The sequence below is a fragment of the Calonectris borealis genome, chromosome 28 (genome assembly GCF_964195595.1).
Source record: "Calonectris borealis chromosome 28, bCalBor7.hap1.2, whole genome shotgun sequence".
NCBI classification, from domain to species: domain Eukaryota; kingdom Metazoa; phylum Chordata; class Aves; order Procellariiformes; family Procellariidae; genus Calonectris; species Calonectris borealis.
Window position 1 is genome coordinate 284,718 of NC_134339.1, and position 26,373 is coordinate 311,090.

Here is a 26,373-nt window from a genome sequence, read left to right on the forward strand (position 1 = left end):
TGTCCGAGGGCAGGCAGGGTGACAGGGGGTGGGGGGGATGCAAGCAGGCTGGCGTGGGGCTGGGGGAGCCCAGGCAGGCTGGTGTGGGGGTACCCTGGCATGGGGTCGGGGGCTGGGGGAACCCAGGCTGTCCGACGGGGGACCCCTCCCCTTTGGGCACGGCAAAGCGGCGAGGGGACCCCCGTACCCTTCTGCCCATTTCCCCGCCCGGGGCCGCGCATCGACCCTGTCCCCGTCCCTCCCCCCAGCTCCCGGCCGGGCGGGGGGCGGCTCCCACGCCCGCTCCGCCGCCGCCGCACGCCCAGGCGCGGCGGGGAGAGGCACCGCCCCCGGGGACGCGCCGGGGCCGGGCCGGGGTCCGGCCGGAGCTGCCGCCGCGCCGCCCCCGGGGCTGCGGCTCTGCCCGCGCCGCCGCCGCGCCATGGGCAGCCCGGGAGCCGGAGCTGAGCGGTGAGTGCGGGGTCCCGGAGTGGGGGGGAAGCGCCGCCGGGTCGTGCCGTGCCGGAGCGGGCCAGATCGGACCCAGCCGGGCTGGGGGAGGCAGAGCCCGGCGGGGCGTACACGTGGGGGGGGGGGGGCGGCTGTGGAGCCCCCGCAGCCCCTGGGGCCACCTTCCTCTACCTGCCCCCCGACACCCCGAAACCGGCTCCCCGGGGTCTGCCCGGTCGGTGCCCACCGCCAGGGGCTGCAAGGCCCCTCCGCAGCCCCCGGCCCGGGGAGAGGGGGGGCTCAGCCCCGGCGGAGAGGGCAGTGGCGGGCAGGGCTGTTGCCCCCCGTGCCGGATTGGCACCGGGGATTTGAATGGCCTCAAGCAGGCGGAGAGCTGCACCGGGGGGGTCCTGCCTGAACCTGCCCGGCTCCATCCTCCACCGCTCGCCTCCGCTCTGCCCTCGGCCCCGGTGCTCCGGGGGGGTCTGGTACCTGCAGTCTCCCCACCGTCAGGACTGGGGCCGCTGCTCGCAGCCCCGCGGAGCCTTTCCCTGGCAGACCTGAGCAGGACTGAACATCGCCAGGCGTCAGGAAGGGTCTTCCCCCATCTCGTATCGCTCCTGTTTTCCCCCCAGTCCTGCAGGTTCTTGCTCCTCACCACCCCAGAGCCCTGCCTGCCACCTTCTCTCAGCATCCTTGATTTTAGGGCTAGGTGGATTCTCCTGTCAAAAATCCCAGGGTTGGTTTAAATGCAAATGTTATCGGGGTTGTGTTTCTCAGGGAAATGGAGCAGGCAGCAATCGCAGCATACGCGGCTCTTGTCGCCGTTCTGGAATAGCAGCCTGCCTCTTCCTACTCCAGATCCAGAGTACTTTTGTGCCAGTTTCTTAATCCACTCGCAAAGCGGATCGAGCTAAAACCTGACAAAAGGTGCTCTAGTTCCCACTGCGTTCACACAAGGGAGCGATTGCAGAAGAGCAGCTGCTCTTTAGATTCATGCCCAGCCTTACCCTGAGATGAGGTTTTGGGAACGAGAAAAGAGCAAACAGGAGGAGGGAGGATAGCAGAAGCAGGCAGAGCACCTGCAAAATAGATGGAGAGCGGATCGGTGCCTGGATCCGCAACCTGGCAGCACCCAGGGCGCGAGCCCTTCGGAGCGAAGAGCATCCCGCTGCGCCAGCCGGAGAGGTTGGACCCTGGGGACGGTGTCCCTGGGGACACTCGATGGCCTGGTGAGGACCAGCCTGGGCCTTCCAAAGAGCTCCCACTTGCTGCTTAGTTTCGTGGCTTGGTCTTGGCTGCCAGCATGGTGCTGCCCGCTCTCGCCTTGGCTGGGGATGTGCTGCCTGCGGGCAGGAGGCTGTCCTGCCTAGAGCAGACCACCCCGGTGGGCACTGGTTTACCCAGGTCCGCTGCTGGGGAAACACCACGAGAAAAGCCGTATCCAGAGAGGGAAAGTTCCTACAAACATCTCTCTCAATCTAATCACAAGGAATTACAAAAAAAAAAAAAACCCAACCTGAAAAAGCGGAGCTGCTGGGCAGCTCCAAGCAAGCCAAACAGCTGCTCGGTGCGATATATTTGTGTGTGTCTTTAAAGCCGGCGTCAGATTCTATTGCTGGCCTTAAAAATGCAGAAATGCAGGCAATGAACCCCATCATAACCCCTTGGTAAAGAGGGTGGCTTGGGGCTCTGCACCCCAAAGCTCTGCCCTTCACCTCTGCTTCATCATCCCTTACGCTGCAGGATGGAGACTAGGGGTAAGGTACCTGCTGCCCGCACCCCGGGACATGGCAAGAAACATGGTGCACGTCCTTTAAACGGGAGAATAATTCAAGATGTGTTGGGGAGCTGCCAGTTTGACAGCCTGTGATTGATCTGGTTTAATTTGAGCTAATGTATTTATCATCAGCGTTTCTGTGGTGCTCGTTAAGGTGGAGGGCAGGGAGCAGAGTTGCTGCCTCTCGCTGCTGGAGGACTGGCAGTGCTGGGTGAGTTTTGGCTGGAGCAGCTGGGACAGGTGGCTTCTGATCCCCCCACTCAACGTTTCTCATGGTTTTCAGAGGTTGCAAAAATCCCACTTGGATGTCTGCAGCCTTTCCCAAAGCCTCCGGTCCTCAGCTGAACTGAGCTCGGGGGAAGATGCTCTCGGACACGGCAATGCCCAGCCTGCAAAACAGCCAGAGAAGCACCCCGAGAGCAGGGAGCAAACATGTTCCCACCGGTGCGGGGAAGCAGGAGGCAAAGCAGCTTCATGAGCAGTTGGGTTTTTTGGCTTAAAAATCAGCAGATTTTGCTTTTCTCCTGTTCTGTTGGGCGGAGGGAGGACCAGAGAAACGGGGGCTGGCTTGCCTTTTGCCCCTCTTGGGCTGCCCTTCTGAGCTGCCCCTTGGCATCGGTGCCCGGGGCGGGAGACAGCTGCGCCGGGCTGAGCAAGGGACTCGCTGTGGGGGCAGAGCCGGGGCATCTCCCAGGCACAGCCAGATCCTGCACCACCTCCCGCTGCTGCCAGGCTCAGCGCTTGTACTGATTCCTTGCTGAAGATAGCAGGGCCAGGGGCTCTTTTCCTTTTTTTTTTTTTTTTTTTTTTTTTTAGTGTTTTGAGCTCAGGAATGTCTGCTTTTATTAGCTGTGTTAATCCTGCATCACAAGATAACGCATCCCTAGCTCCAAGGCCCAACCTAATCACTGCGCTTTCCCTCCGAGCAACAGCACGGGCCCGAATTAAAAATTGAATTTGAAGCCCGATGGTACGGGACAGACAAGAGCGCCCGGCCGTATTTGCGCTCAGCATTTAAAGGCTTTAAATTGATGTTGGAATTTATTTTTTCAACTTCTGGTTGTCGGCTCGCCACTGTTTCGCCCCTGAGCGTCCCGCTGGGGAGCGGGTGGCCCCTTGCTGCTCAGCGGTGCAGGGAACCGGAGCTGCCATAAGGCAGAAGGAGCGGGTGGTCGCAGAGGAGCTGAGCTGCTCCAGCAGATGCGAGTCACGTCGCTGCTGTGTTCACGTCCCCGGGACAGGAGCGAGCTGTTGCCGTACCCCTGGAAATAACTTCGGGAATGTAAAGCACGTGGATGGATGCGTTTTGCGTGGGCAGCGGTAATTCCCACACCACCGGTGTGGGACACCCGTCGCCAGCAGCATCTTCCCGAGCACCAAATCCCACATCCCAGAGCTAAGGGACCTGGGGGCCGAGTGAGGCCGCCCTTGAGCTTGTCCCCTGCCATGCTGAATCACCAGGTGGCTATAAAACATGCATCCCGTGCCTCAGTTTCCCTCTCTGTAAATGGGCGTAGTCTGGAGGCCTGGCTTTGTAGGTTCATGTGCTCTCTCAGACAGACAAAATCCTGCTGCCTGTCTGTGTCTGCAGCTGCAAAGCGATGATTGAATTGTCTGAGAGGGGCGGAGGGGCCATCACGCAGCATCTCTCCCGTCCCCGGGCAGGGGCTGCAGCGCGGGGGCAGAAGGTGCCGCTGGAGCCCCAAGGGCCGTTTTGTGAATCCTGGAAAAACCTCAAAACGAACAGGTGAGGGCAGAAATGTTCAAAGCAGAGATTTGAGAGGAGATGAAGGAAAGCAATAAAACCCGCGAGAGCGTTTGGAAAAGATGCCGAGAGCCGCTCCGGCTTGCCAGCCACAGTAGGGAAATTAATGGGGCTTCGGGTGTTATCAGTTGACTTTTCTGGGAGGCTATTTCTGAAGTTTATGTGGGGTTTGCCTTGAAATATGAAGCAAACGCTTCCAGGAGGGTTGGCTCCGGGGATATGGGAGCAAGGGGGGGCTGGACCGCAGCATCGCTCGGTCGTTGGCAGCGGGCACTGGGCAGCCGTCAGCAATGACACGTGCTGGTTTCTCCTTCTTTTGATCCCTTTGCTTTAAGTCGTGATGCTTCAGGGACCCCCATGCTGACGCGGGGGTGCCCCAGGCCCACAGGGTGTCAGAGGTGGTGGCTGAAGCTGGGCAGGACGTGGGGCCAGGGCTGGTGTGGGTGGCAGCGAGGAAATGGCACTTGTCATCAGAGAGCAGAGCCCTCCCCAACCCCGAGCAGGGGCTGCCCTTCCCTCTTCTTCATGGAAAATGGGCAAACTGTGGACAGGAGCAAACTCACCCCAGCGCGGTCAAATAGACTTGGGTGGATAATTTGGACAAACTGCGAGAAACGGCTTCCCTGTGGATGAGTTTTAAAAAAAAAAAAGCTAACCATGATGGGTCTGGGCTGCTGCGGTGCCTTGGCATCCACACGGGCACCCAATGTGCGGGATCCCAGGTACCAGGCTGGGGAGCAGAGCCAGCGTCTGTCTCGTCCCAACAACGAAGCCGACCGCAGCGCCGGCACGTGCCCTGCTCCTTCCCGCGCCGTCTGACTCAGCCCAGTTCTTTCCTTGCTTTCCTGCCTTCCTCCCCCTGAATTTTTCATGCCACCATGAGCTTCGCTGCAGTTTGCATCCCCATCCATCATCTAGGTTTGTTTTTTAAAGCTGCGTCCCTGCTCTTAACGGCTCAGACCTGGAGTGCTGGGGCTTCTTGTTCGGCTCCCCATGTGCCAGCCAAAATAGCAGCGGCCGAAGTGGAGAGGAACAAGTGTCACTGAGAATTAAAATGACTGATCCCAGCATCAAGGTCTCTGAGGGCTTGTGCTTTATTAAGCAACAGTGAGTTCATGGGAAAGGACTTTCACCCGGAGCACCGATTGTGTCTACAAGAAAAGAGAACTGGGGACTATATTTAAGTTCAGCCATGTGACGGGAGGCAGGGCCAGGCGCCGCGGGAGGTGAGCTGGGCATCCTCAGCCCCGTGAGGGTGAGCCCCATCCCTGCAGAGCCTGGGGAGGATTTGGCGGGGGGGGGAATGCAGGGACCAGGCGATGGGAACAGCTCGGCTTTGAGATGCTGCAGAGGGACAAGCCACAGTGCTGCAGGTCAGGAGAGCTGGAGGGTTCCCCTTGCCTGTGCAATGGCCTGGTTGGGGTCTTGCATGCCCAGAACCACCTTGGCCATAGCCAAGTGCATGTGGCATGGCCGGGAAGCCCCTCCGAGCAAGATTCACCCTCTCTGCAACGTGCTCGTGCGCAGCATCCTGCACACAATCCATCCTACCACCAGATGAGGAGAAAAGCGGGGACTGCGACCCTGGGCATGAGCTGATCTTCGCACCCATCGGTCTCTGCCCGATGCTGCATGGTCCTTCGCATGGTTCCCTCTCCCTAAAATGTGGTTTTGTGATGATGGGGGTTATTTAATAGATCAATGTTTTACCTCTTTGCCTTAGGATCTCCCTCTTCCTACTGCCCCCTCCTATTAAAAATTCATTGTTTCTCCCAGATACCGTTGCTAGAGGAAGACGGGGAGAAATAAAGGAGGTTCTTGGAAAGGAGGAGGGAAAATATTTAATAGGAAGAGAATAGAAGAAACGTTTGAAACAACTATTGTTGTTGTTTGAGCCCAAGCGCTGCCCCTGTCACGTCACAGGACCCCGATGCTCCCATCAGACTCGAGAAGGTTGTGTGGGACCTGGGGTGAGCCTGGGTGGTGGGGACGGTCCTGCTCCTGCCTGAGGCTGAGGAACCCACCACCGTGGAGGTGGCAAAGCCCCCGTTGGTTTCAGAGCACATCCTGCTTGATTTGGATGCTGTTTCAGTCCGGGCGGATGAGAAGGTGCATTTGAAGGCTGAAATAATTTAGAGGGGGATTGATGGGCTGCACACTGCGGGACCGGCTCGCCTGGCCCTGCGACACAAGGAGCTTTGGCTGTAAAACGGAGCCATGGGGCAGCCGGGTCGGCTGGAAAATAACCAAAGTCAGAGGAACAGCAGCGTGCCGCTGGTGGGGATTGACCACGGCTGGCCTGAGTAGGACCCTTGGGAAGGCGCTTTCCATCTTCGAAAGGCCTCATCAGCACGGTCCTCGTGATGCTCTTGCGGGTCAGTAAGCGGCAGAGGTTTGCAGAGCAGGATAACTGAAGCGGCTCTGGCCGAGCGTCCCATCCAAACTCCATCAGCCGAGTCTCTGCAGTGACTCTGGTTTATGGATACTATAATACCTCAAATGAGGCGAGTGGTTTTGTTTCCCCTCGGGGGGAGCAAGAGGGATCGTGCTCTGTGCCCAGAGCTGTGCCCTGGCTGCCATTTCGGAGCCAGTGCTTCTGGCCTCTTTTTCCAGAGCGTCACCTGGTCTGACCTTCCCCATGCTCGGGACAGCTGGGCACCAACCCTTCAATATTGCCAGAATGAGCTATTTTGTATTTTTCCATTTAAATCTCATTTGAAGGAAAGTCCATCTGGTTCCCTTCGTGCTGCCAGAGGAAAAAGGCTGCACTCAGGTCAGCTTTCTACGGGGTGTCTCCTCGCTGGAGACCCAGGGGAGGTCGCATGGCCAGGACCTCTGTCGCTTCTCCTTTCCATCACAGCAGCAAGGAGGGGTGGAGCAGGGCCCCCGTAATTGAACGCTAATTTGGGATGGAAAACGAGCAGGACCCTGCAATTGCAAACCAAAGATGAAGTGACATAAATTGTGACCTTTTTCCATAAGCAGAATGGAAAAATAATCCTTGCCTTTATTAGTCCTCATGCCCAGGGCTGATGTGGAGCTGGAGCCTTCGGTCCGCTCCTGGGGAAACACACCTAGTGATGCCGGACATGCCTCCCGGCCATGCCCCATGCCCCAGCGGCGTATCGCTCCAGGAGGTATTTTGGAGGCTGGACACTTTCCATCATGAGTTCAGGGAGCGGTTTCTCTTCTTGCCTTCAGGATCACTTTTTTGCATCAAGCACCAGGATGAGGATATCCTTGCAGCAAAGCAATTTCCAGCCTAGGAAGTGTCCCGGGACTGGGGGAGCGCCCAGCGCAGCACACGGTCCTGCCATCACTGGGGTTTGGCATCGCTGCCTTGCTCAGCCTCGCACCAACATCTGGCAACCTCTGGAAATTCAGGCCCAAGTTGTTTGTTGTGGCAAATGGGGTTGTGATCTCATGTATCGGTCTCATCCATCATCGGACACGCTCCTGTCACGGCTGCCAGGTTTTTTTTTTTTAATTCCCCATGAATTTGCCCTGAAGTTCTCTCTGGGTCGTGGCTGTTGCTGGCCTGTGAGTTACGGTTCACACCGGGACACGGGCAGAGCCGTCCCCGGTGCCGGGACCGCTCGATGCTGGGCTGGGCTCCAACAGTGCCGCCGGGGTCCGGCTCGGCTGTCTCCATCTCAGTGACTTCCCACTTTCCCAAGACTCATAAGAAACAGGTCTTTTTTTTCCTCTCTTTCATTTTTTAACAGCTCTGCCCTGTCTTTCCATTTCTCTTCCTGGGGTTCTTTCTGGTTGTGCACTCCCAGAAGCCGGTAGACGCCGTGTCCTTGCTGGGCTGCTGCTGTGGATGAGTGGAGCTGAATTTTTCCTCCTTCCCTGATGGTTTTCTGAATTTTCCCATTTACTTTTGCAGAAAGATGTTATTTGGGGGCTCACGTCACTAAGAGAGAGGATTTCACTGAGGGTTTCAAATGAACGGCCTGTGACACCCCCTCCACAATAACATGTCGGTTTTTGTTGTTCATATTTCCATAACTAAAGGTCAGCCTGGCCACCTCGGAAGTTTGATGTTAATTACACTAATGAGCAAAAGTCTCTGGCTTACTGCTCCAGGCTGCGCTCTCCTGGATGCTGGGACGGCGCGAGGCTGCCTTGGCCGGGCACCATCGGGTGTCCTGTGGCCGCGAGCGGCAGCGTGGGGGTGTTGAGGGGCTCCTGGGGTCCAGGTCTCTTGTGGGTTTGGGAGAGCTGCAGGTCTCTTGTGGGCTGGGATGAGCCACAGATTCGCTGCCATGCATGTCTGCAGGCTCCGGCTGGGAGAGTTGGTATGCGCATCCCAAGGGATGCTCCTGTACTAGAAGAGTTTGTCTCGGGGCATCCTGGTCCAGTCCTCTGGAGGTACGAGTGTCTCTACTGATTTCACAGGACCCCTGGGTCCCGTTTGGCCTTTGCCTTTGCTGCAAAATTTCTTCTTCAAGAGGCTCCCGTGTGCAGAACTTGCACCAGGGCCTCCTCGATGGAGAGGCAGGTCCTGTGCAGTACCCAGGAAGAGCAGACTTATCCCCTGGCTCTAGAAAAGAGTTAAAATACAAGTTTGAAGTATATGTGCCTTAAAATACAAGGCACGGGGGCTAGACGGTGGCAAGCGCTCTGATGGTACGAACACACCGAGGGCCAGGGAGTTGTGCCACCGGCATGTGGGACCGGAGGAGGTTTTAGGCCACTTCACCCGTGTGCTGGTGGGTCCCATTTCACAGGGATTAAAATGTATTTGCAGACAAAAAACCTGAAGGAACCTGACACGGAGGTTGCTAAGTGACGCAGGAGCTGCCAAAAACAAATGCCAAGACCATCAGCTGAGATCCTAATCGTTCAGAGGGCTGGGAATGACGGGCTCACCTAACACGTGCGGGGCTTTGATGAGCCAAGCCCAGGCAGGCTCTAAAGCAAGCTTAAATGCCGCGTTCACACAGCGCAGGCAGGTCCAGAGGCAAAGCCACTCCGTACTTCACTGCCCGCAGGGAGAGCAGGAGAGGGGCCGGTAAGTGCAAGGAGTTGAGCAGATTTTGTTTTACTGCAATTTGGTTTCAGCAGGTTCGCAATAAATATACGGGCATGTCCAGCTTGCTGGAATTTGTCTTAAATTTTGCTTTATCCATCCTGGGTAGCCAGAGCCTGGCCTTCAAGAGCAGCAAGCTGAGCTGCTCCGTGGCAGTTGTACTTAACTTTCGGATGGCGATACCTCCGAGCATCGCCTGCGGCACCTCCTCCGCCCCTGCTGAAACGCTCAGAGGTGCTGGAGCGTGCGAGATCCCGCACACATCACTTCAGAGCAGAACAAATCCACTTCCCTCCCAATTATCACATCGCTTGGGTGTTAGAGAAGCCCCGCCTGGTCTGCAGCTGCCAGCAGCGTGTAGCTGAAACAGATATTTGTGCATTGACACCGTGGAGGCTGTAATCCCTCGAAGCACGTACACTGGATTGACTCTCTAGGCAAAATCCTTGCTGAATTGCACCACATCATAGTTGCTGGTGGTGCCCCAAACTTCCCCCCGCAGGTGCTGAGAGCAGGCTGAGGTGTTTCTGGGTCGTTTCACCATAGCAGGGCTTGGTTTGGGTTGCTCTTGCCTTTATTTTAAGTATCGGCTTTTCTCTTGAATTTACTGAGTCATTTCCACGGACGTGCGTGCATCAGCCACCCGTGCTGCAGGGTTCCGCATGGGGACGTTCCCCGGCTGAGGAGATGCGATCATGCCTGGGATCTGTGCTGGGCTTTTCCCGTCCCGCTGCCAGCCCCAGAGCACTCCATGTCCCTGTTGTCCGAGCCCTGCCATGCTGCCCCGGCCTTGGGCCAGCCCAGAGAGGCTGGTGCATCCCCTGGCTCCACCAGCAAACCCCGGCACATCCATGGCAGGAGATTTCCTTGCTGCGGTTGCTAATGGGGGGGATTTTTAGCGCCTTCTTTATTGGCGTGCATCCCTGCCGGGGTCCTGCACAAAGCACAAATTGAATTGTGTGTGTGCATCCCTGCCATTGACTGCAAAACGGGAGCGGGGCGAGGATGGGGTGAAGGGCTGGCCTGGTGCCTGCACAGCTGAGCCTGAGACGGCGGGTTTTAGGGGAATCCCTCTATCTTTTCCTTTGGGGTAGTGGTGTTTTCCTGGAGGAATTTTAGCTTTTCTGGAATGCTGTGCGCTGTCAGTTCTCCAGGGACCCCAAAAGTGACGTTTTGCCCACCCACAAGCAGCACCCGGATGGCTCCGGGGCTCACAGGAGCACGCAGGGAGGGTGCAGGGGACGACCCTGCCTGGGCAGGGGCCCCCCACCCTCCTGGGCTCAGCTCTTGGCTCCCCAGTGTCACCGGGGATGTCCCCTCCCAGTACTAAGGGATGTGAGCCGTGTTCCACTGGGTCTGGCTGCTGCTGCAGAGCCAGCCCCGCGTTTCTCCGCCGTTCTCCAGCAAATCTCTGCAACGGAAAGCTCCTTCGGCTAAGGCTTCCCAAGCCTCTCTCGGCAGGAATTAACCTCCCCGGCTGCTGGTTCTGCCCTTGGGCAGCCCTGGGCAGCTCGGCCGGGCAGGAGCAGGGGGCAGAGATGAGTCGGGGCCTGAGCGGGGTCTCGAGCAGAGGTCAGAGCAGCTGCCGAGCTGTAACAGCAGCATCTCTGCGCAGGTGCAGCTGAGCAGGACCCAAGTCTGGGACTGTTTGTGGTCTGTTAACCAAGAGGAGCTGGATTTCCCTCCAAAAAGGAGCTATTTAAATTCCCTCTTTTTTTGTTACAGGCAAATTAAACTTGGTCCAGAGAACTCACAATGCTTTAGCAAAACCGTAGCAAATCATTTGCTTGCAGGTTGGTGTCCTGTATCTCCTGCACCGGCCGTCGGGGTGGGGAGCGTGTCCTCCGACCCCGCTAAGTACCCATGGGGAGGGATGCAGGACGGGGGGTCCGGCACTTCAGCTTCCAAGTTTGGGTCGAATCTCCCCAAATGAGCAGACTCCTGGAGAGCTGGCTGTGGGCACCCACTATGTGGGTGCCATCTCCTCCTGAAATTCCACTCATGATTGCCGGGGAGTGTTGCTGCATCTCCCCTTGCTCCACTCCAGAGCTGGCTGCAGTGATGCTGGGCTCTCCTGTTTGTAAGAGGATCCTTCAGGGTATAAAGTGCTATATAATTTTGTGTATATATATAACTAGGCAAGCTGCAATGATTAGGTCACACAGGCTGGAGCAAGGCTAAGGATGCTTCTCCTCTCTGGGAGGTGTCTGTGTGTCATGTCCTTGGGCTTTCGGGGGCATTTATTTGGGATTTCTGTGCTGGATACTGTGGAAAAGTGATTTACAGTCTTCTCCTTGTGCTGTTTTGTCTAGAGGAGCCGAGGCTGGCTGTGCCGAACACTTTGCCATGTAAACGTCACTGGTCTCGGATGCCACAGCAGACCCAGATGTTGGTGCGGCCCCGGACCTGCAGAACGGTGAGCGCTGCCCGGGCTCGAGCAGGGTGAGGGAGGGGTCAGCATCATCACTGCCCTTGTACCTGATGGGGTTTGTGCACTGGGACGCTTGAAATCCAGCTCATTTTTAGCTTGTGGCCATCCCTGCTTGGTGGCATTAGCTCCCTCCTCATCCCCACCCTCCTTTTGCAGCGTGGAGTGCTCAGTACTGGTTGAGAAATCTCCTGCCTGTTGCCGCAACCCCAAAAATAAACAAAAAGCAACTCAAATGGGGATGTGATGCGAAGCTCAGGGGTGTTAAGCTCTGGTACTCGCTCTGAGGTTGCTGGCAGACAGCAGCGGGGACCTCAGCCTTGGCCGCACCGGGATGCGTGTGCAGCATCGCCTTGCAGAGCAGCGGTTCGGGGTTCGGACGGGGATTTGGGAGTCCAGCAGCTCCGTCCTGGGAGAGGGGCTCTGGAGGCTTTGCCCTTGCTCTGCTGTCAAGACGCTGGACAGGGAGTTAAGTGATACGGCCCTGCTGTCCCCTTCCCCTCCTGCCATGGAGACTTCTGACTTTCGAGAGCCTCGTCGGGGCTGCGTATGGGAAAGGAGATGTTCTGCTGGTCCCACAGCCACAGCTGATGCCCCGAAACTGTAGATCTGGGGACCAACGCCAGCACGTCTCGCTTCAAATGTCACCACTTCCTGCAATCTCCAGCCTGGAGGAGATATGGGGGTGGCACAGCTGGACCCCCCCAAGGCCCAAAATCTGAGCAGCGAGGCTGGGGGGGATCTGCTCTCCACAGGGCTCAGGCAGGGCTGAGACGAGTCCCCTGTCTCTGTCCCTTCTCAGGGGCTTATTACAGCGGGGTGGTTTGGCCTCCCTCCCACCTGGCAGAACCGGGTCTAGATTGCAATGTCAAGTGTTATTTCACCCTGTAATGGCATTTTGCTTTCTTTGCTCGCTGCTCCCATGATCATAATTGGGATGGCAATAAAATTTCCAATGCAGCAGCTGTAGACAGGTCTTAAAAAATGCATTCAGCCCAGGATTGATGCTGAGCAGAGCTGAAAAGAGGAGGGAAGGCTATTGCTCTGCACTCCTCTTGCCTGGTATTCCCGCTCCAAGCAGGGTTTCCAGAGATCAGGGGCTCCATACCTGTACCTCTCACCCCTCTGTACCCCCAGAAGTTTGCTCGCAGAGCTACAAGCTTGTTTTCCTGCAGAAAGCTGAGCAGTCCTGCTGGGACTGGGTTGTTTTCCACCCATGGCTGCCTCTCCCGCCCTGTCCTCGGAGCAGACATCTGTCTGTCAGTCTGTTCATCCTGCCCATGAGCCCAGCTGTCTGGTCGAATTAAAACCTCCCGAACAATGCGTCGCCCTCCCGAGGTGCGGTGCCTGCCCCAGAGCTCCAGGCTCCCTCTCCAGAGGGAAGCCAGGCTCACTGGCATACCAGGGACCCCTGCACCCCGCACCATGGGTGAAGGCACCCCATGGGGCCGAGCCCTCAGGAACAGGGTCTTTTCTGAGGGTCAAGTCTGGAAACGGCTGTCATTTTATCCGTGAGCCTTGGAGAGGTGTCTGGGACTGCCTTGACTTCATTTTGTGCAACGCCTGGCACCACGGTGGGTGCCATCGTGGTTCAGGTAAGGGATTAAGACTAGAATTTGCCATCAAAGGTCCAGCACTAGCAGCTGGAGGTGTGATTTATGTGCCAGCCGCCCAAGGGGCTGGGGCCAGCATCACCGAGATGCTGAGCTTAATGACTGACCTAATCTAACGAGGGCTGGTGCGCTGGACCAGGTGGACAAATGAGGTCGTTTGCTGGGCAAAGCCTGCGGGAAGCAGCTGGCACTCGGGCTGCTGCAAAGTCCTCGGCCGGCGGCACGGGGAGAGGCTGTGCTTGGGCGCTGCTGGCTGGAGCGGGGCTGGGGCCGGGGGGGTGGCTGCGTGTGTGCCAACCCCAGCGCTCCTCACACCCCCAAGCAGCGTCATCAATCAGCTTTCTGAAAGGTGGCTAATTACAGCGTATGCTTTTCTGTTATGATTATTAATCATCCTGCTCTTGTACTTCATTTATTACGGAGCTGCCTGGGTTAGAGGAGCGAAGGTGCAGGCCCCTTCATGTGACGAGGTGGCACGTTCTCCCTGCTGCTTGGGAACCCCTTTGGGGTGATGTGTCCTGCAGGACATGGGTGCTCCCAGCGTGAGGGGACAGCTCGTGTCCCCACCACAGGTCCCAGTGCAGCCTGTGCTCTGCCTGGGGACGTCCGGCTTGGCCGCGGACGTCCCGCTTGGCCCTGGCGAGCTCCCTCCATCCCCTTCCACGTGGCTCCAGCCAAGCATGGCACACTGGCTTTAGTGCTCTTCTCCGCCGAGGTTTTGCTACCGGGATGTTGCCTCCAGGCTGTGTTTCGGCAGCCCTGGTGCAGAAGGTAAGTGATGAGCTCGTAAAGCGGCCGTGCGCCCCAGGAGGCAGGAGGGGGAAGCAGCTGCAGGAGAAGGAGCAAATTCCCCTCTCCCATTTAATGATCTTTATTTGTGTCTCTGGGGGGGCAGGAGCCATTGCCAGAAGCGTGACCCTGTTTTCCATGGTGCTCTGCTTGTAGCCAGGATATGTGCGTGCCTGACCGTCACGTCTGTGCTCTTACAGGCTTGTGTTTTGTAAATCTCTCAGCAATGTCATGGCGTGGACTTTAAAACTGACAGATGCCAGGAGGACATTTCCCGGGGGGCTCAGGTTCCCCATCCCCGGTCCTGGTGTTCAGCTGGGAAGAAACCTGAGCAGAGGCAAACCTTGGGCCCCGGGTTGGTTCAGATTAGGGCAGCTTTGGTTCAGATGGGGAGCTTTGGTTCAGGTGGGGGAGCTTTGCAAAGCCCAGAGCCCCTGGGCTGTATCCTGCCCTTTGGTGGGAGAGGAGGAAGGTGGTTTTACAGGGGGAATCTCCTAGACCTGAGCTGCCTCTGAGCTCGTTGCTGGGTCCTCTCCCAGCTGGGTGGGTGCTCAGGGACAAGGACACCACGAGGGATGCGGCCAGCAGCTGATCGCAGTAAGAGTATAACACCCACTTGTCCTACTCCCCCTTCCCTCCTTTTAGAGGAGTTATTCACCTTGGTAGAGAAATAAAGATGCTTGTGGAATATTAAATACCTCCCAATAGCCCTGTTGCTGATGAGTGGCTTCTGCACCTCGTTCCCTAGTACACGCAGTGACCTTTTAGAAATGTTGTATGTTGTGGTCGTATCTAAATGTCTTCTCTCCTGGGAGCATCTTGTGGAGATAGAGATTCAGACATGATGTCTATCAAGAAGAAAAGCAGATTGCGGCCAATGTGTGGCTGCCTGCGCAGTATTGCCTGGGCCACGTGCTCAAGAATCATAAGGTTGTCTCTAAAAATAAGTGGTGGCTTCTTTCGAGTTGTCTCCTTGGCATCTTAGCTCATTAGGGAATCCTCGTTTCTGGGTTTTCACAGCATTTGCGAGGGCTGGGAGTTTCCATGTGGGAGGAAAGTGGAGAGTCCTGTGGTCGCGGCTGTTGAGGACTCGGCTAGGACTCAGGATGGGGTTACAGGGTGGGAAGATGGATCCATGAAGACATCAGTCATGGCTTTTGCTGGGTAGAAAGGGTAAATCCTGCCTCCGCTTGAAAGCTCGTGCAGTCTTGCTGCTCCAGCATCGTCTTGGCTGGCCCCGAGACCGGGGGCTGTTGAGCAGGGGGAGACGCATGAGATGCAGCAGCTGCCGGTCACCAAAATAACTCCCTTCTATATAAGGTTTTCATGTTTTTCAAGCAGTGCCTTTAAGTCAGGCTTTGGGACGTTTTCTGCAGTGACCCGAGAGGAGCCTGTCTCCTTGCACAGACATCTCTCCTTTCGCACTTTCTCTCCCCATTTCTGCGAGTCGTCAGGAAAATCTGCTTCTGTTTGAGCAGCCTCGAGAGGGACACAAGGGTGACTATCGGGAGCACGGCGGCCACGGGTCCCAGCCCTGCTGCTGGGCACTGCCATGGCTGTTGGGTGCAGCCGCCCGGTGCCCCGGGGACTCCTGGCCACCAGGTCCTGCAGGCATGAGCCACCACGGTGTGGGGGGACCCACCATACAGAGCCTGCCGGGTGCCCCCCTGCTGCCGGGGCTGCCCTGCTGCCCACCTAGCCGCTCGGTTCCCCCTCCGCTCCTCCAGCTCTGCCCTCCTGCCTGCCCTGGCTTGGCTTTGCTGGGAAACGAACTGACCCAGAAAAATGTGCCCGGAGTGTGCCGAGAGTGGCAGAGCCGGGAGAATTTGTTTCCCAGCCAGACTCTGATGGGATTAGGAATAACTCTCTGCTAGATAATTCTCCATTAGGTCTGGTGATTGATTTTCTTCCTTCCTACCCCCAGCTCTCTCCTCCTTTCCCTGTTTTAGCTGGATTATTCTCATGCTTGGTTTGCTAATTGCCTGATCACTAGAGCCTGGTCACAGTGAGGCGTGGGGACATCACTGGCCTCCTCTGACTCTCTGAGTTTTCTGCCTCTTTGTTAATGCCTCAGCTCTGATTTAATCTCCTCCATTCGCCAGCATAAGCTGGGTTGTTTCTGCTGCCCTAATCAGAGGGAAAAACCTGCTGGTGTCACCCCTGGAAGGTCCTGGGGATGCCCCCATCACCTCCATCCTCCCCATGCCCCCTGGTCTTTTCTGGGGCTTTTTGAAGCTCAATGTGGCCACAAACCCACTGGTTTTGCAGACTTGAGGAAATGGATAAAATAAAGCTGCAGGAGTCACGGTGATGGTACGAGAAACCCTGGAGACGCCGAGCGGCACAGGTCACCTTCGGTCCTCACTCCAGTGCCCCCAGAAAATGTCCCTATGTGCTGCTGTGAGCAAAACCACCCGCAGCGGCAGCTGGAAAAACACGGTTCAAATCCCTGACTTCACGTTGGGGCGTGGAAGTTTGCTCTGTCAGCTCTGAAAAATGCCTAAAAGTCCCCCAGGGACCCACATCAGCCCGTGGGTGCCGCAGGTCGATGCCAGCAGCATCACCAGCAAGAGCTGAGCACAAAGCAGACTTCCCAGGGACCCTGTTTTTCTCCCTTTACAGACCAAAAACCGCATGAAAGGAATCTTTGTTTTTGCTAGCTGTTGCACAGCATAATTGAGTGATTGGGGTTTTCTGGCAGGAAGGAAGGAGCCGACGTCTGGATGGGCTTTGGCACGGGGCTGGGGAGCTGGGCTCGTTTTCTGGTCTTGAAGAGCTCTGTCCTGTGGCAGCTCTGGCTCTGGGCTTCCCCAGAGACCTGGGCCAAGGCTCCCAGCCTGGGGGTAGAGCCTGGGGCCAGGGCTCAGCCTGGCACCCACCTGTGGGAGTCATTGGCGTCTGCGTTCAGGGCGCCCATCCTCTGCTCCAAGCCCGTGCCAGCAGCTCCAGGTGGTTTGAGTCCCAGACGAGCCATCGATCCTGCTTGATCCAGCCGTATTCCCATTCCTGGTAATTGAGATCGCGTCTCGTTGATACCCTGGGACCGGGGAGCGCACGGAGCTCGTGCTGACGGAGAGTCCGGCACTCTCCCCTGAGCAATCCTGGCGAACTGTAAACGCCAGGGAAATTATCCCTCCACTTCGGCAGGGGATGCTCAGCCCCTCCGTCCGCCTCCCAAATCCAGCCTGAGCCCCAGCATGGGGGCTGTGCGAGGCGATGGTGTCTGCGGGGATGCTGGCACGGCCCCCGGTGAGCGCGGAGGTGCCGTCGTCTGTGCGGCAGAGCCGTGGTTGGCGCTGCCTTCTCTGCAGAGCTGCTGGCACGGAGCTGGGTGCAGGCTGGGGAGAGCAGCCAGGCAGCGAGGGCGGCCGTGGGCAGGCAGCTGGGACGTCTCGCTGCCAGGACAGGGCTGGCTGCCGGCTCTCAGGTGAACAGGCATCACTCAGGGTGTTTCCAGCAGTGTTTGGCTGCCGTTGGTGTTTGTAGGAGCCCTCTCCTGTCTCGTGCCAAGTTTGGGACGCATTGACACTGCCACCTCCCTGTCACCTGTGCTGATATTATCCCCCCGTCGGTGTTTTAAGGATGAGCCTTTCCGAAATGCATGGGGGGTCCCAGCATCGCTTTCTGCCCCGTTTGCTCCCTCTCTGCCTGGCGGTCTTCACCCTCCCCTGGGGTCCCCTGGAAAGGTGGAGCGGCATCCTGTATCCCCAGCACGTCACCTCCTCTGGGTGCTCCGGGCCTCCCCGTGAATGAGGGGTAACATGGGCTTGGCCTCGAGCGGCAGCGGGGGGTCCTTGAAGGAGAAGGTCTCAGCAGGACCATTTTGCATCCTGCAAGTCAGCGGAAGAATGAAACAAGACGTCGCTTTGACTGAAGTATTTGTACTTGCGCGATGTCAAAACAGGGGAACCTAGAAACGTCAACCTGGGCTGATTTTCTGGTCTTTATTCAGAAAAAGGGAGAAATGGCAGCTGAGGAGCAATTGCTCTTGAAGGAGCTGACTGTGCCGAGCATGTGCCACCGAAGCCGGAGCTGTTCGAAGGGGGTGGAAGAGACCTTGCCACCTCCTTTTCTCTAAGAAGTGGTGGTGCGAGGGAGCGAAAACCCACCTGCAAGCAGGGTCGGCCGGCAGCTGAGCATCCGAGAGCTGGTTCCTGCACGCTGTGACCTCTGCCTCCCGGGAAGCACCATGCTGCCGGCGGCTGGGACAGAACGGGCTCGGTGGCCACACGTCCTGGGGGGGAGGGAGGGAAGGAGGAGGCTGCTCCCTAGAAGTGACCAAAGGTGGTCTGCTCGGCTTCCCCCCTGCCGTGCCACAGCCCCTCAGCCTCGGGCTTTCCTGGCTCCGTTCCCCAGCCCTGCATGCAGCAGGCGTGTTATTTTTAAAAAGAAATTAAATGCAAAGAAGAGCCTTTATCTAGGCCTTCGGCTAGAGTCTTAATTGGCCTCGCTCCCCCGGGACCAGGTGAGCCCTGGAGAACGCCACACTATCGGAGTAATGAGCTATTAATAAATGGGGCGGCTTGGCTCTGCCCGGGCTGGATGGGAACCACAGGGCCCCGGTTGTCACTGCAGGGGACACGGGGTCTCTGCAGCTGGGACGGCTTCTGTGGGGTGTCCTGGGGCCGGCAGGGACCCACAGGGGCAGAGCTGGCCTCGGCCACCTCGGCTCCTTGCTCCAGAGCTCTTATCCGCCTGGGTTTGCTGGGAGGGGGTTCCTCCAGCACCGATTAATCCCCCCCACTACCATGGGGTTTGCTGAGGGTGTCGGGGCTGTGCCCGGCTCCACCGGGGCACCCATGGGTGGGGGCTGTGGGGCAGCGGGGGCAGCCGATGCTCTGCTCCGGCTGTGGAGCAGGGAGGAGAGCCTGGGGCTGCGGCTCCCGCTCCCCGGCTGCCGGGTAAAACAACGCTGGTGGGTTCGTACTTAGAGGAGCAGGTGGCCGAAGTAGTAACCAAAAGCGGAGTACGGTTACGCTGGGCTCATTCATAATGAACACGGCGGAGAGCTGGCGCACCCGCGGGCTGCCTCGGCACAGCGGCCGTGGGCTGGGGAGGGAGAGGGGCCGGATACCCCCCTGCCCCGTGGGGGAGGTGACGGTGGGCACAGGATACAGCCAAGCATGGGAGACCATTAGCCTGGCAGCGGTGCCTGGGCATATTTATTTAGCGTAGAGACACTAAATAAGTGTCACAATAAATTGGGAGGGTTTTTTTCCTGTGGGTTTGCAGGTCGTGCCTGGGTGCATCCTTCCCATCCAGCCCCGTGGCAGAGCAGGAGCGGAGCCTTGCGAACCGGGAGGGACCACGCGAAGCCATCCCTCCCCCTCAACCTAGAGCCAGCTCTGGTTCCCGAGGCCGCCAGCCAGGCAGAGCCGATTGCAAAATGGCTCTTGGTAGGGCTGTGAGCAGCCTCCTTGAAGGCAGAGGCTGCCAAGCTGCGTCCCCGCTACGGTGCCCGGGTGGCATTTGGGGACCCCCGGTCACTGGACATGGGGGGGTCGGGTGCAACGGGTGGAGAGAGGGGCTGCATGGCTGGTGAGGGGGGAGGAAGGGGCTGGGACGCTTGGTGGGGGCAGCAGTGGGGTCTCTGGTCCCAGTCTGCTGACCCCGGCAAAGATGCTGCATTGCGCCCAGCGGCTAATCCCCTCCCTGCGGCTGTGTGAAAAATGATAATGCTTCCCTCTCGGTTTGATTTGTTGGAAGAAAAAGGGAAATGTGGCAAAATTAAGACACACACCAAAAAAAAAAAAGGTCTGTAAAAGATAATCTCCTGCGGCTCTTAAATTGCACCGAGCAATTTGTTTATTGCCAGAGAATTGCTCAGCTTGTATAATAGGATCAGGGCGGGAAATTATCCGTGGAGATCGCATCATTCCCCATGATGTGGGCACAGAGAGGGTCGGGAGCCCCGCTGGCCCCCTGAGGCCATTCCCACGTGCTGCCAGCCCCTCGGGGACGGGAGGGAGGGTGACACCGGCCTCTGGTGTCCTTTGTAACCACGATGGTGCAGGAGACACTGGACAGAGGCGCTGGGATGGGCCAGCTCCTGCTGTCCCCACTCCATCAGTGTCACCTCTCCGGGGGGGATCCGGGGTCCCCATCGCGCGTCCTGGCGGTGCCGACCCTGGGGCAGGGCTGCTCTGAGCCACGCGCTCTGGGAGCATGAAGAAGGACGGGGAAGGGGATGATGGGGAATGGGAGCACGGCAAAACCTTCAGGTTCCTTCTGGTCGGTCCCGTGGAGCCTCCCTGGGGCTGGGGTGGGAATGCTACGCGAGGGACGGAGCCAGCCGGGACGGAGCAATGGGGCGCAGCCAGGGCTGGATGCTGCAGGAGAGGGGCGTTGGGGAGGAGAGGGGCCGGCAGGTTTGGGCGAAGGGCGGCAGCTTGGCAGGATGCAGAGGATGGCTCAGCACCCCGGGATAGGGACCCACATGTCCTGCCCCACCGTCCTCCTGGCCCTGGGTGCTCTCTCCTCCGCAGTGCCCCTTAGCAAAGGGGGATGCGAAGGCACGTGATGGCTCCTCCTCTCCCCGCTGCAAGCTTGCCCCGGCAGCTCCCACCATCTCTCCTGGTGACAAGCAGCAGCTCCTCCTTTCGCCCTCCATCACCCCCATGACCTCCATCACCAGCCACCTTAAGTCCGGCCTTTTCAGAAGCTTTTGGGCAATGGGGACAGGTGGTGGCACTGAGATGGGCAACGCTGCGATGGGCTTGAGCAGCCACAGACATCACGTCCTCCCGTCCCTTCTCCCCGCACCCTGCCAGGCTCCGACGGCCGCTTTTGGGGTCCCCAATAGGCCCAGAGGGACAGAAGGGAGCATGCACGGGGGGCTTCAGGGGGGGACCCCTGAAGTGAGGTCCAGCGCTCCCCAGAGCCTTGGGCTTCCCCGAAGGCAGAAGGGCTGGAGCCAGCCTGGCTGCCCCTCAGGTACCGCACGCCAGTTTGCCCCAGTGCTGTGGGGGTGATGGGACGTGGCCCCCCATGCTGGAGGGGTTGGTGCCTCTCTGCCCCTTCAAGCCATCGGTCTGTGCTGGGCCGTTGAAAATTTGGAAAACAGCAAAGGCAGGGGTCCGAGTCTGTGCGAACGGAGATGTCCCATGGACAGGCGGGTTTCGCTGTGAGAAGCAGGGCTGGCGCGGCGAGAGCAGCCGGAGTGTGGATAAATGCTGTCGATGGAGAGCAGATGGGGAAAGGGATGCTCTTGCCTCCTGCCCATGAGGTGCAGCAGCCAGGAGACACCGGGGAAGGCACAAAGCAAATAAATCCCAGCGGCAAGGAGGTGGAGGAGGAGGGGGCTGCTGGGACATGGTGAGCATCTCCCTGCGGAGGCAGGCATGCCAGCTCGGTGCCCCCGCGTTCCTTTGGTGGGCACGCTGCTGCGGCACTGGTGGTGATGCTCTGCCCAGGCTCTCGCCCCCGCGCTGCTTTGGGGACGAGGGGTGAGGACCCAGCCCCAGGAGATGTTGAACTGCTTCGGGTCACATCAGTCGGCTCATTTGGGATATTTTCTCTACGGGCCTTTCGCCCCCAGCGCAGGGCTGAGACCTGCCCTGCTCGCTCCACCTCCGCAGGGGTGGCTGGAGGGGCTGGCTCTCCTCTCGGTACCCCCCAAATTGCCCGTGTTCCCTCACTGGGCCCAGAAACACCCCGCAGCGCCTCAACCGAGCTGCTCTGCCATTTAATTAGGTTAATGACAGTGCTTCATTACACAAAGGCGGCTGACGAGTTTGCACCGGCGCTGGGAGGTGTGTTTCCAGGTGTGGTGGCAGCCCGGCAGATTTGGGGCACAGAAGGGGACAGGGAGCGGGGAAGGGGAAGCAGGGAAAAGGGAAAGCGGCAGCGAAGTGCTAATCCCTGGAAAGGAGGGCAGCCTGGGCACCGCGCTGCGCAAAGTCAGTGTAATCCCTCATCGACAAAGATCGTGCCTGCGGCTGCCCTAATCTCTGCTCCGAGAGGGCGATGCTGGGGACAGGGACGGGAGAACTGGTCCCTACATGCAGCGCCAAGCGTCCCCCGTCCTGCAGGACCTCACTGAGCCCAGGGCCTGGGAAGGATTTGTGCCTCCGGCCAGTCTCCTACACCTGTGTGTGCACCATCAGCAGCACGGAGCAGGTGTGAGAGGCTGAGATGTGGGTCTGCAAGTGTCTCCTCTTGCAAATATCTCCCCCTGCCTCAGTTTCCCTGCTCTCCTAACAGTGTGTGCAGGCGGTGAGGCTTGTTTAGCCCCGGTTTGCATAGGGCACAGTCACTGGGTCACACGTTAGGTGCTGAGAAAGGGGTCCGGAGTGTTTCCTTGGCGGGCTGGGACCTTATCAGGGCCATGGGCCTTGGTTTGGGGAGCGTTTTCCAGTCTTAACCCACAGATGGGTGATCTGGGGCTGGGTAGGACTTTGTAAGACTCGCCCGGGCTCACCGCTAACACCGCATCTCTCTCCCTTCCAGGCGCATGGGAAAATGGTAGTGAGCCCATAAGACCATGCTCTACACAATGACATGTTGGCTCCTGGTCCTGGTCCTCCACCTGGTCCTCCTGAGCACCCCGCGGGCAGCAGCCTGCCCTGCCCGCTGTGAGTGCGCCCCGCAGATCAAGTCGGTGGTGTGTCACCGTAAGCGGCTCACCTCCATCCCCGAGGGCATCCCCACCGAGACCAAGATCCTGGAGCTCAACAAGAACCGCATCCGCTGCCTGAATCCGGGGGACCTTTCCCCGTACCCGCTGCTGGAGGAGCTGGATTTCAGCGAGAACATCATCTCCAATGTGGAGCCGGGCGCCTTCAGCAACCTGTTCAACCTGCAGACCTTGCGGCTGCGGGGGAACCAGCTCAAGCTCATCCCCCCGGGGGTCTTCACCAAGCTGACCAACCTCACCCTCCTGGACATCAGCGAGAACAAACTCGTCATCCTGCTGGACTACATGTTCCAGGACCTGCGAAACTTGAAGAGCCTGGAGGTGGGTGATAATGACTTGGTGTACATCTCCCAACGGGCCTTCTCAGGGCTGCTTGGCCTGGAGCAGCTGACCATCGAGAAGTGCAATCTGACCTCCATCTCAGCCGAGTCGCTCTCCTACCTCCAGAACCTGGAGGTGCTGCGGCTCCGGCACCTCAGCATCTCCGCACTGGAGGACCAAAACTTCAAGAAGCTCTACAACCTCCTGCAGCTGGAGATCGACAACTGGCCACTGCTGGAAGACGTCTCCCCCACCAGCTTCCAGGGCCTGAACCTCACCTCACTCTCCATCACCTACACGAACATCACAGCCGTGCCCGCCGCTGCCTTGAGGAACCTGGTGTACCTCCGGTACCTGAACCTGTCCTACAACCCCATTAGCACTGTGCTGAAGGGCTCCTTTAAAGACCTCATCCGGCTCCAGGAGCTCCACATCGTGGGTGCTCTGTTGGTGTCCGTAGAGCCGCAGGCTTTCTCTGGCCTGAGACAAATCCGGCTGCTCAACCTCTCCAGCAACTTTCTCTCCACGCTGGAGGAGAGCACCTTCCATTCCGTCAACACGCTGGAGACGCTGCGGGTGGACAGGAACCCCCTGGCCTGCGACTGCCGCCTGCTCTGGATCCTGCAGCGACGGAAGACGCTCAACTTCGACGGGCAGCAGCCCATGTGCTCCTCGCCGCCCGAAATCCAGGGCAACGCCCTGCGCGACTTCCCGGACTCCGTGCTCTTCGAGTACTTCACCTGCCAGAAGCCCAAGATAAGGGATCGGAAGCTGCAGCACGTGACAGCCCGGGAAGGGCAGTCCGTGTCCTTCCTCTGCCGGGCGGATGGGGAGCCGGACCCCTCCATCGCCTGGGTGTCCCCCCAGCACCGCATGATCACCACCCGCAGCACGGGGCGGGCGACGGTGCTGCCCGGGGGCACGCTGGAGATCCGCTTTGCCCAGGTGCAGGACAGCGGCACCTACATCTGCATCGCCAGCAACGCGGGAGGCAACGACACCTACTTCGCTACCCTGACAGTCAAGGGGCGGCCAGCCGACGGTTCCCACTATGCGAACCGAACTTTGTACCTCAGCGAGTTCAACGACACCTCCCACAACGACACACAAGTCTTCTTGAAGTTTACGTTGGACCTCAAGACCATCCTGGTCTCCACGGCCATGGGCTGCATCACCTTCCTGGGCGTGGTGCTCTTCTGCTTCCTCCTCCTCTTCGTCTGGAGCCGGGGTCGGGGGCAGCACAAGAACAACTTCTCAGTGGAGTACTCCTTCCGCAAGGTGGACGGTCCCACCACCACCACCGGCCAAGGAGGAGCCAGGAAGTTCAACATGAAGATGATCTGAGCCTCTCCCAGAGGAGAACCATTGTCTGCTGCCAGGCACGGCCACGGCAGGACGGGGCCATGGGGGGTGTGGGAGCACTGGTGATGTCCCAGGGCTGGCGGCAAGACCTCACTGTGCTGGGACGTGGCTGGAGACATGCCGTGGGCCAGCAGGGTCGGAACCGCATGGACCTTGGAGTCAGGGAGCGATGACCCCGGCTGTCCCAGCCCCGCGGTGAGCCCTCGGGGCACAATGGCTCAGGGGCCGTCCCGGCTCCAGGGGCTCCCAATGTAGCCGACATTTTTGCTACCAACTATGCATTTCTCTAGCCAAGAGATCAGCAGCGTTTGGGCCTGGGAAAACAACTGCTTCCTTTTTTTCCCTTCTTTCCCTTTTTTTTTAAGAGACTCTCTGGAAAACTTTCCTGGTGGTTGTTTATGGTTCTTCTCTTTTCTTGTTGCTGGTTTTTTTTTTTGGTTCAATGATTATTTTTTTTTAAATGAATTTCCAAGAGAAAAGTCTTCCGAGGCGATGCAGGGCTGGGGTGCTGGGGGAGGTTGTGGCAAGCCGGGGGTCTCCCCCAGCCCCTTGGCAAAGCTGGCACAGCCGTGCCTTGAGAGCTTCCCATCGGCTCTTAAGACGTGGCATCTGCAAACACGGGTGCCCGGGGATGCTCCTGCACAAGCAATAATAACCCACCCAAGGCTGGGCTCTGAGGAGGTGTCAGCCAGAAAAAAAGGGAGAAAGGTCATTAAAATCAGGAGGAGCTGCCCCAGAGTGATGACAGGCCCCATCTTTGCATCCCCCCAAGCCGCTGCGGCAGTGGCCGGGGTGAAGGGGTGGGTGGTCGGGATTCGTATGGGTGCAAAAGGCATTTTTGGGTCCATTTTCTTTGGTTTGCAAAGCCGAAGTCTAACAGGAGAACAGGAGCTGGCTCGTCCTGCACAGGGAGGCCGTACAGCCCAGGAACGAAGAGGAGAGAAAGGCTTGGAACAAGCAGCTTGGAAACCGAAGGCAAAGCAAATACAAGGAGAAGCTCCTGGCTCGCACCTCCATCGCGTCCACCTGGATCCTGCACCCTCCGGTGCTGGGGACCGCGGGTCGGTGTCCCCGGGCTCCACTCCGTGCTGCCACAGGGGTGGTCCCCAGCTTCCCTTCCCACCCCTTTCCCAGGGCAGCACTGGCTTTGGCTCGGGACGTAGGTTTTTGGGTGGGAGAAGGAGCAGAGCTGGCACAGCTGGAAGGGAGGAGCCTGGATGGGACTTAGACAGGCCGGGGAGCCCATCGCTTCCTCCTTCTCCTCCTCCTCCCACCCTGTGCATCCCCAGGGGTTGCTGCAGGTCCCCATTCCTGCAGGCACGTCCCCCCAGCTGGATGTCCCTTCTCCAGCTGGCGGCAGTCAGGCTGGCCACGCTGGCTTCGGGAGCGGGAGAAGGCAGCTGCCTGGCTCCTGCCAGGCATCCCCTGGCCTTCGGAGCTGTGCTGGAGGCAGGAGCTCCTGAGGGGTCGGGGCTGTGGGCCCCCCGTGAGCTTCACTGCGTGGGGCACAAGTGAGAGCGGCTGCTCGGGTAATGCCCTGCACTCCATCCCACTGCCCCCCTCCCATGGCTGTTGGGTGCCCCCTGGCCCCCAGCTGAGCCTCAGAGGGGTGAAGGAGCCGGCGGGCTCGGCACCCAGCCCTCCTCCCCAAGGTGCTCGCTGGGCTGCAGCTGGTCACTGCCAGGATCTGGCCCCCGGCCTGGGGATGGGGGGTGCTGCCCATCTCTCCCCAGCCCTCCCCTGCTGTGGGTCCGGCCGTTGCCCGCAGCCCCTTCGCATGCCCGGTGCCCCCTCGCTCCCCGAGCCGTGCATGCCGTCTCGTACCGGGGGTCCTACCGGCGTCACCCGCGCGCCCTTGTTCAGTGTCTGGGTTTTTGTTTTGTTTTTTTTTTTTACCGCGGGGGGGCAGGGGGTGGGGAGGGGGTCAGGCACGGACCCTTGCAGCCGGGAACAAAGGCAGGTTTGGGCAGTGCAGACCTGGCAGTTTTATATGTAACGAGCATGTGAAATGTATTTGCAGGGGGGCAAAGAAAAAAAAAAAAAAGGGACTTTTGTGGCTTGTTTGGTTTTTCCCCCTTTCCTTCGCCATGTGGCTCAAATAAGAAAAGCCAAAGTCGGCGGAGAAAGTCCAAGCAGGGTTGAGCGTGAGCGTGGAGCTGGGCAGGACCCAGAAAGGACTGTCGGAGCCGCTTGCACCATGTGCAGGATTCGTGCCT

General features: G+C 58.8%; 1 protein-coding gene across 1 annotated transcript; it reads left to right on the plus strand.

Moving 5' to 3' along the window:
- Positions 1–355: 355 nt before the first annotated feature.
- Positions 356–26,183, plus strand: LINGO3 (leucine rich repeat and Ig domain containing 3). The gene is made up of 3 exons (XM_075175854.1): positions 356–450; positions 11,322–11,425; positions 22,288–26,183. Exon 3 carries the CDS (start codon positions 22,322–22,324, stop codon positions 24,137–24,139), a length of 1,818 nt encoding a protein of 605 aa, XP_075031955.1. The 5' UTR covers positions 356–450; positions 11,322–11,425; positions 22,288–22,321; the 3' UTR covers positions 24,140–26,183.
- The last annotated feature ends 190 nt before the right edge of the window (positions 26,184–26,373 follow it).

What these genes read in the sequence shown, in the direction of transcription:
- LINGO3 (XM_075175854.1), top strand. Translation starts at nt 22,322, where the DNA reads ATGCTCTACACAATGACATGTTGGCTCCTGGTCCTGGTCCTCCACCTG.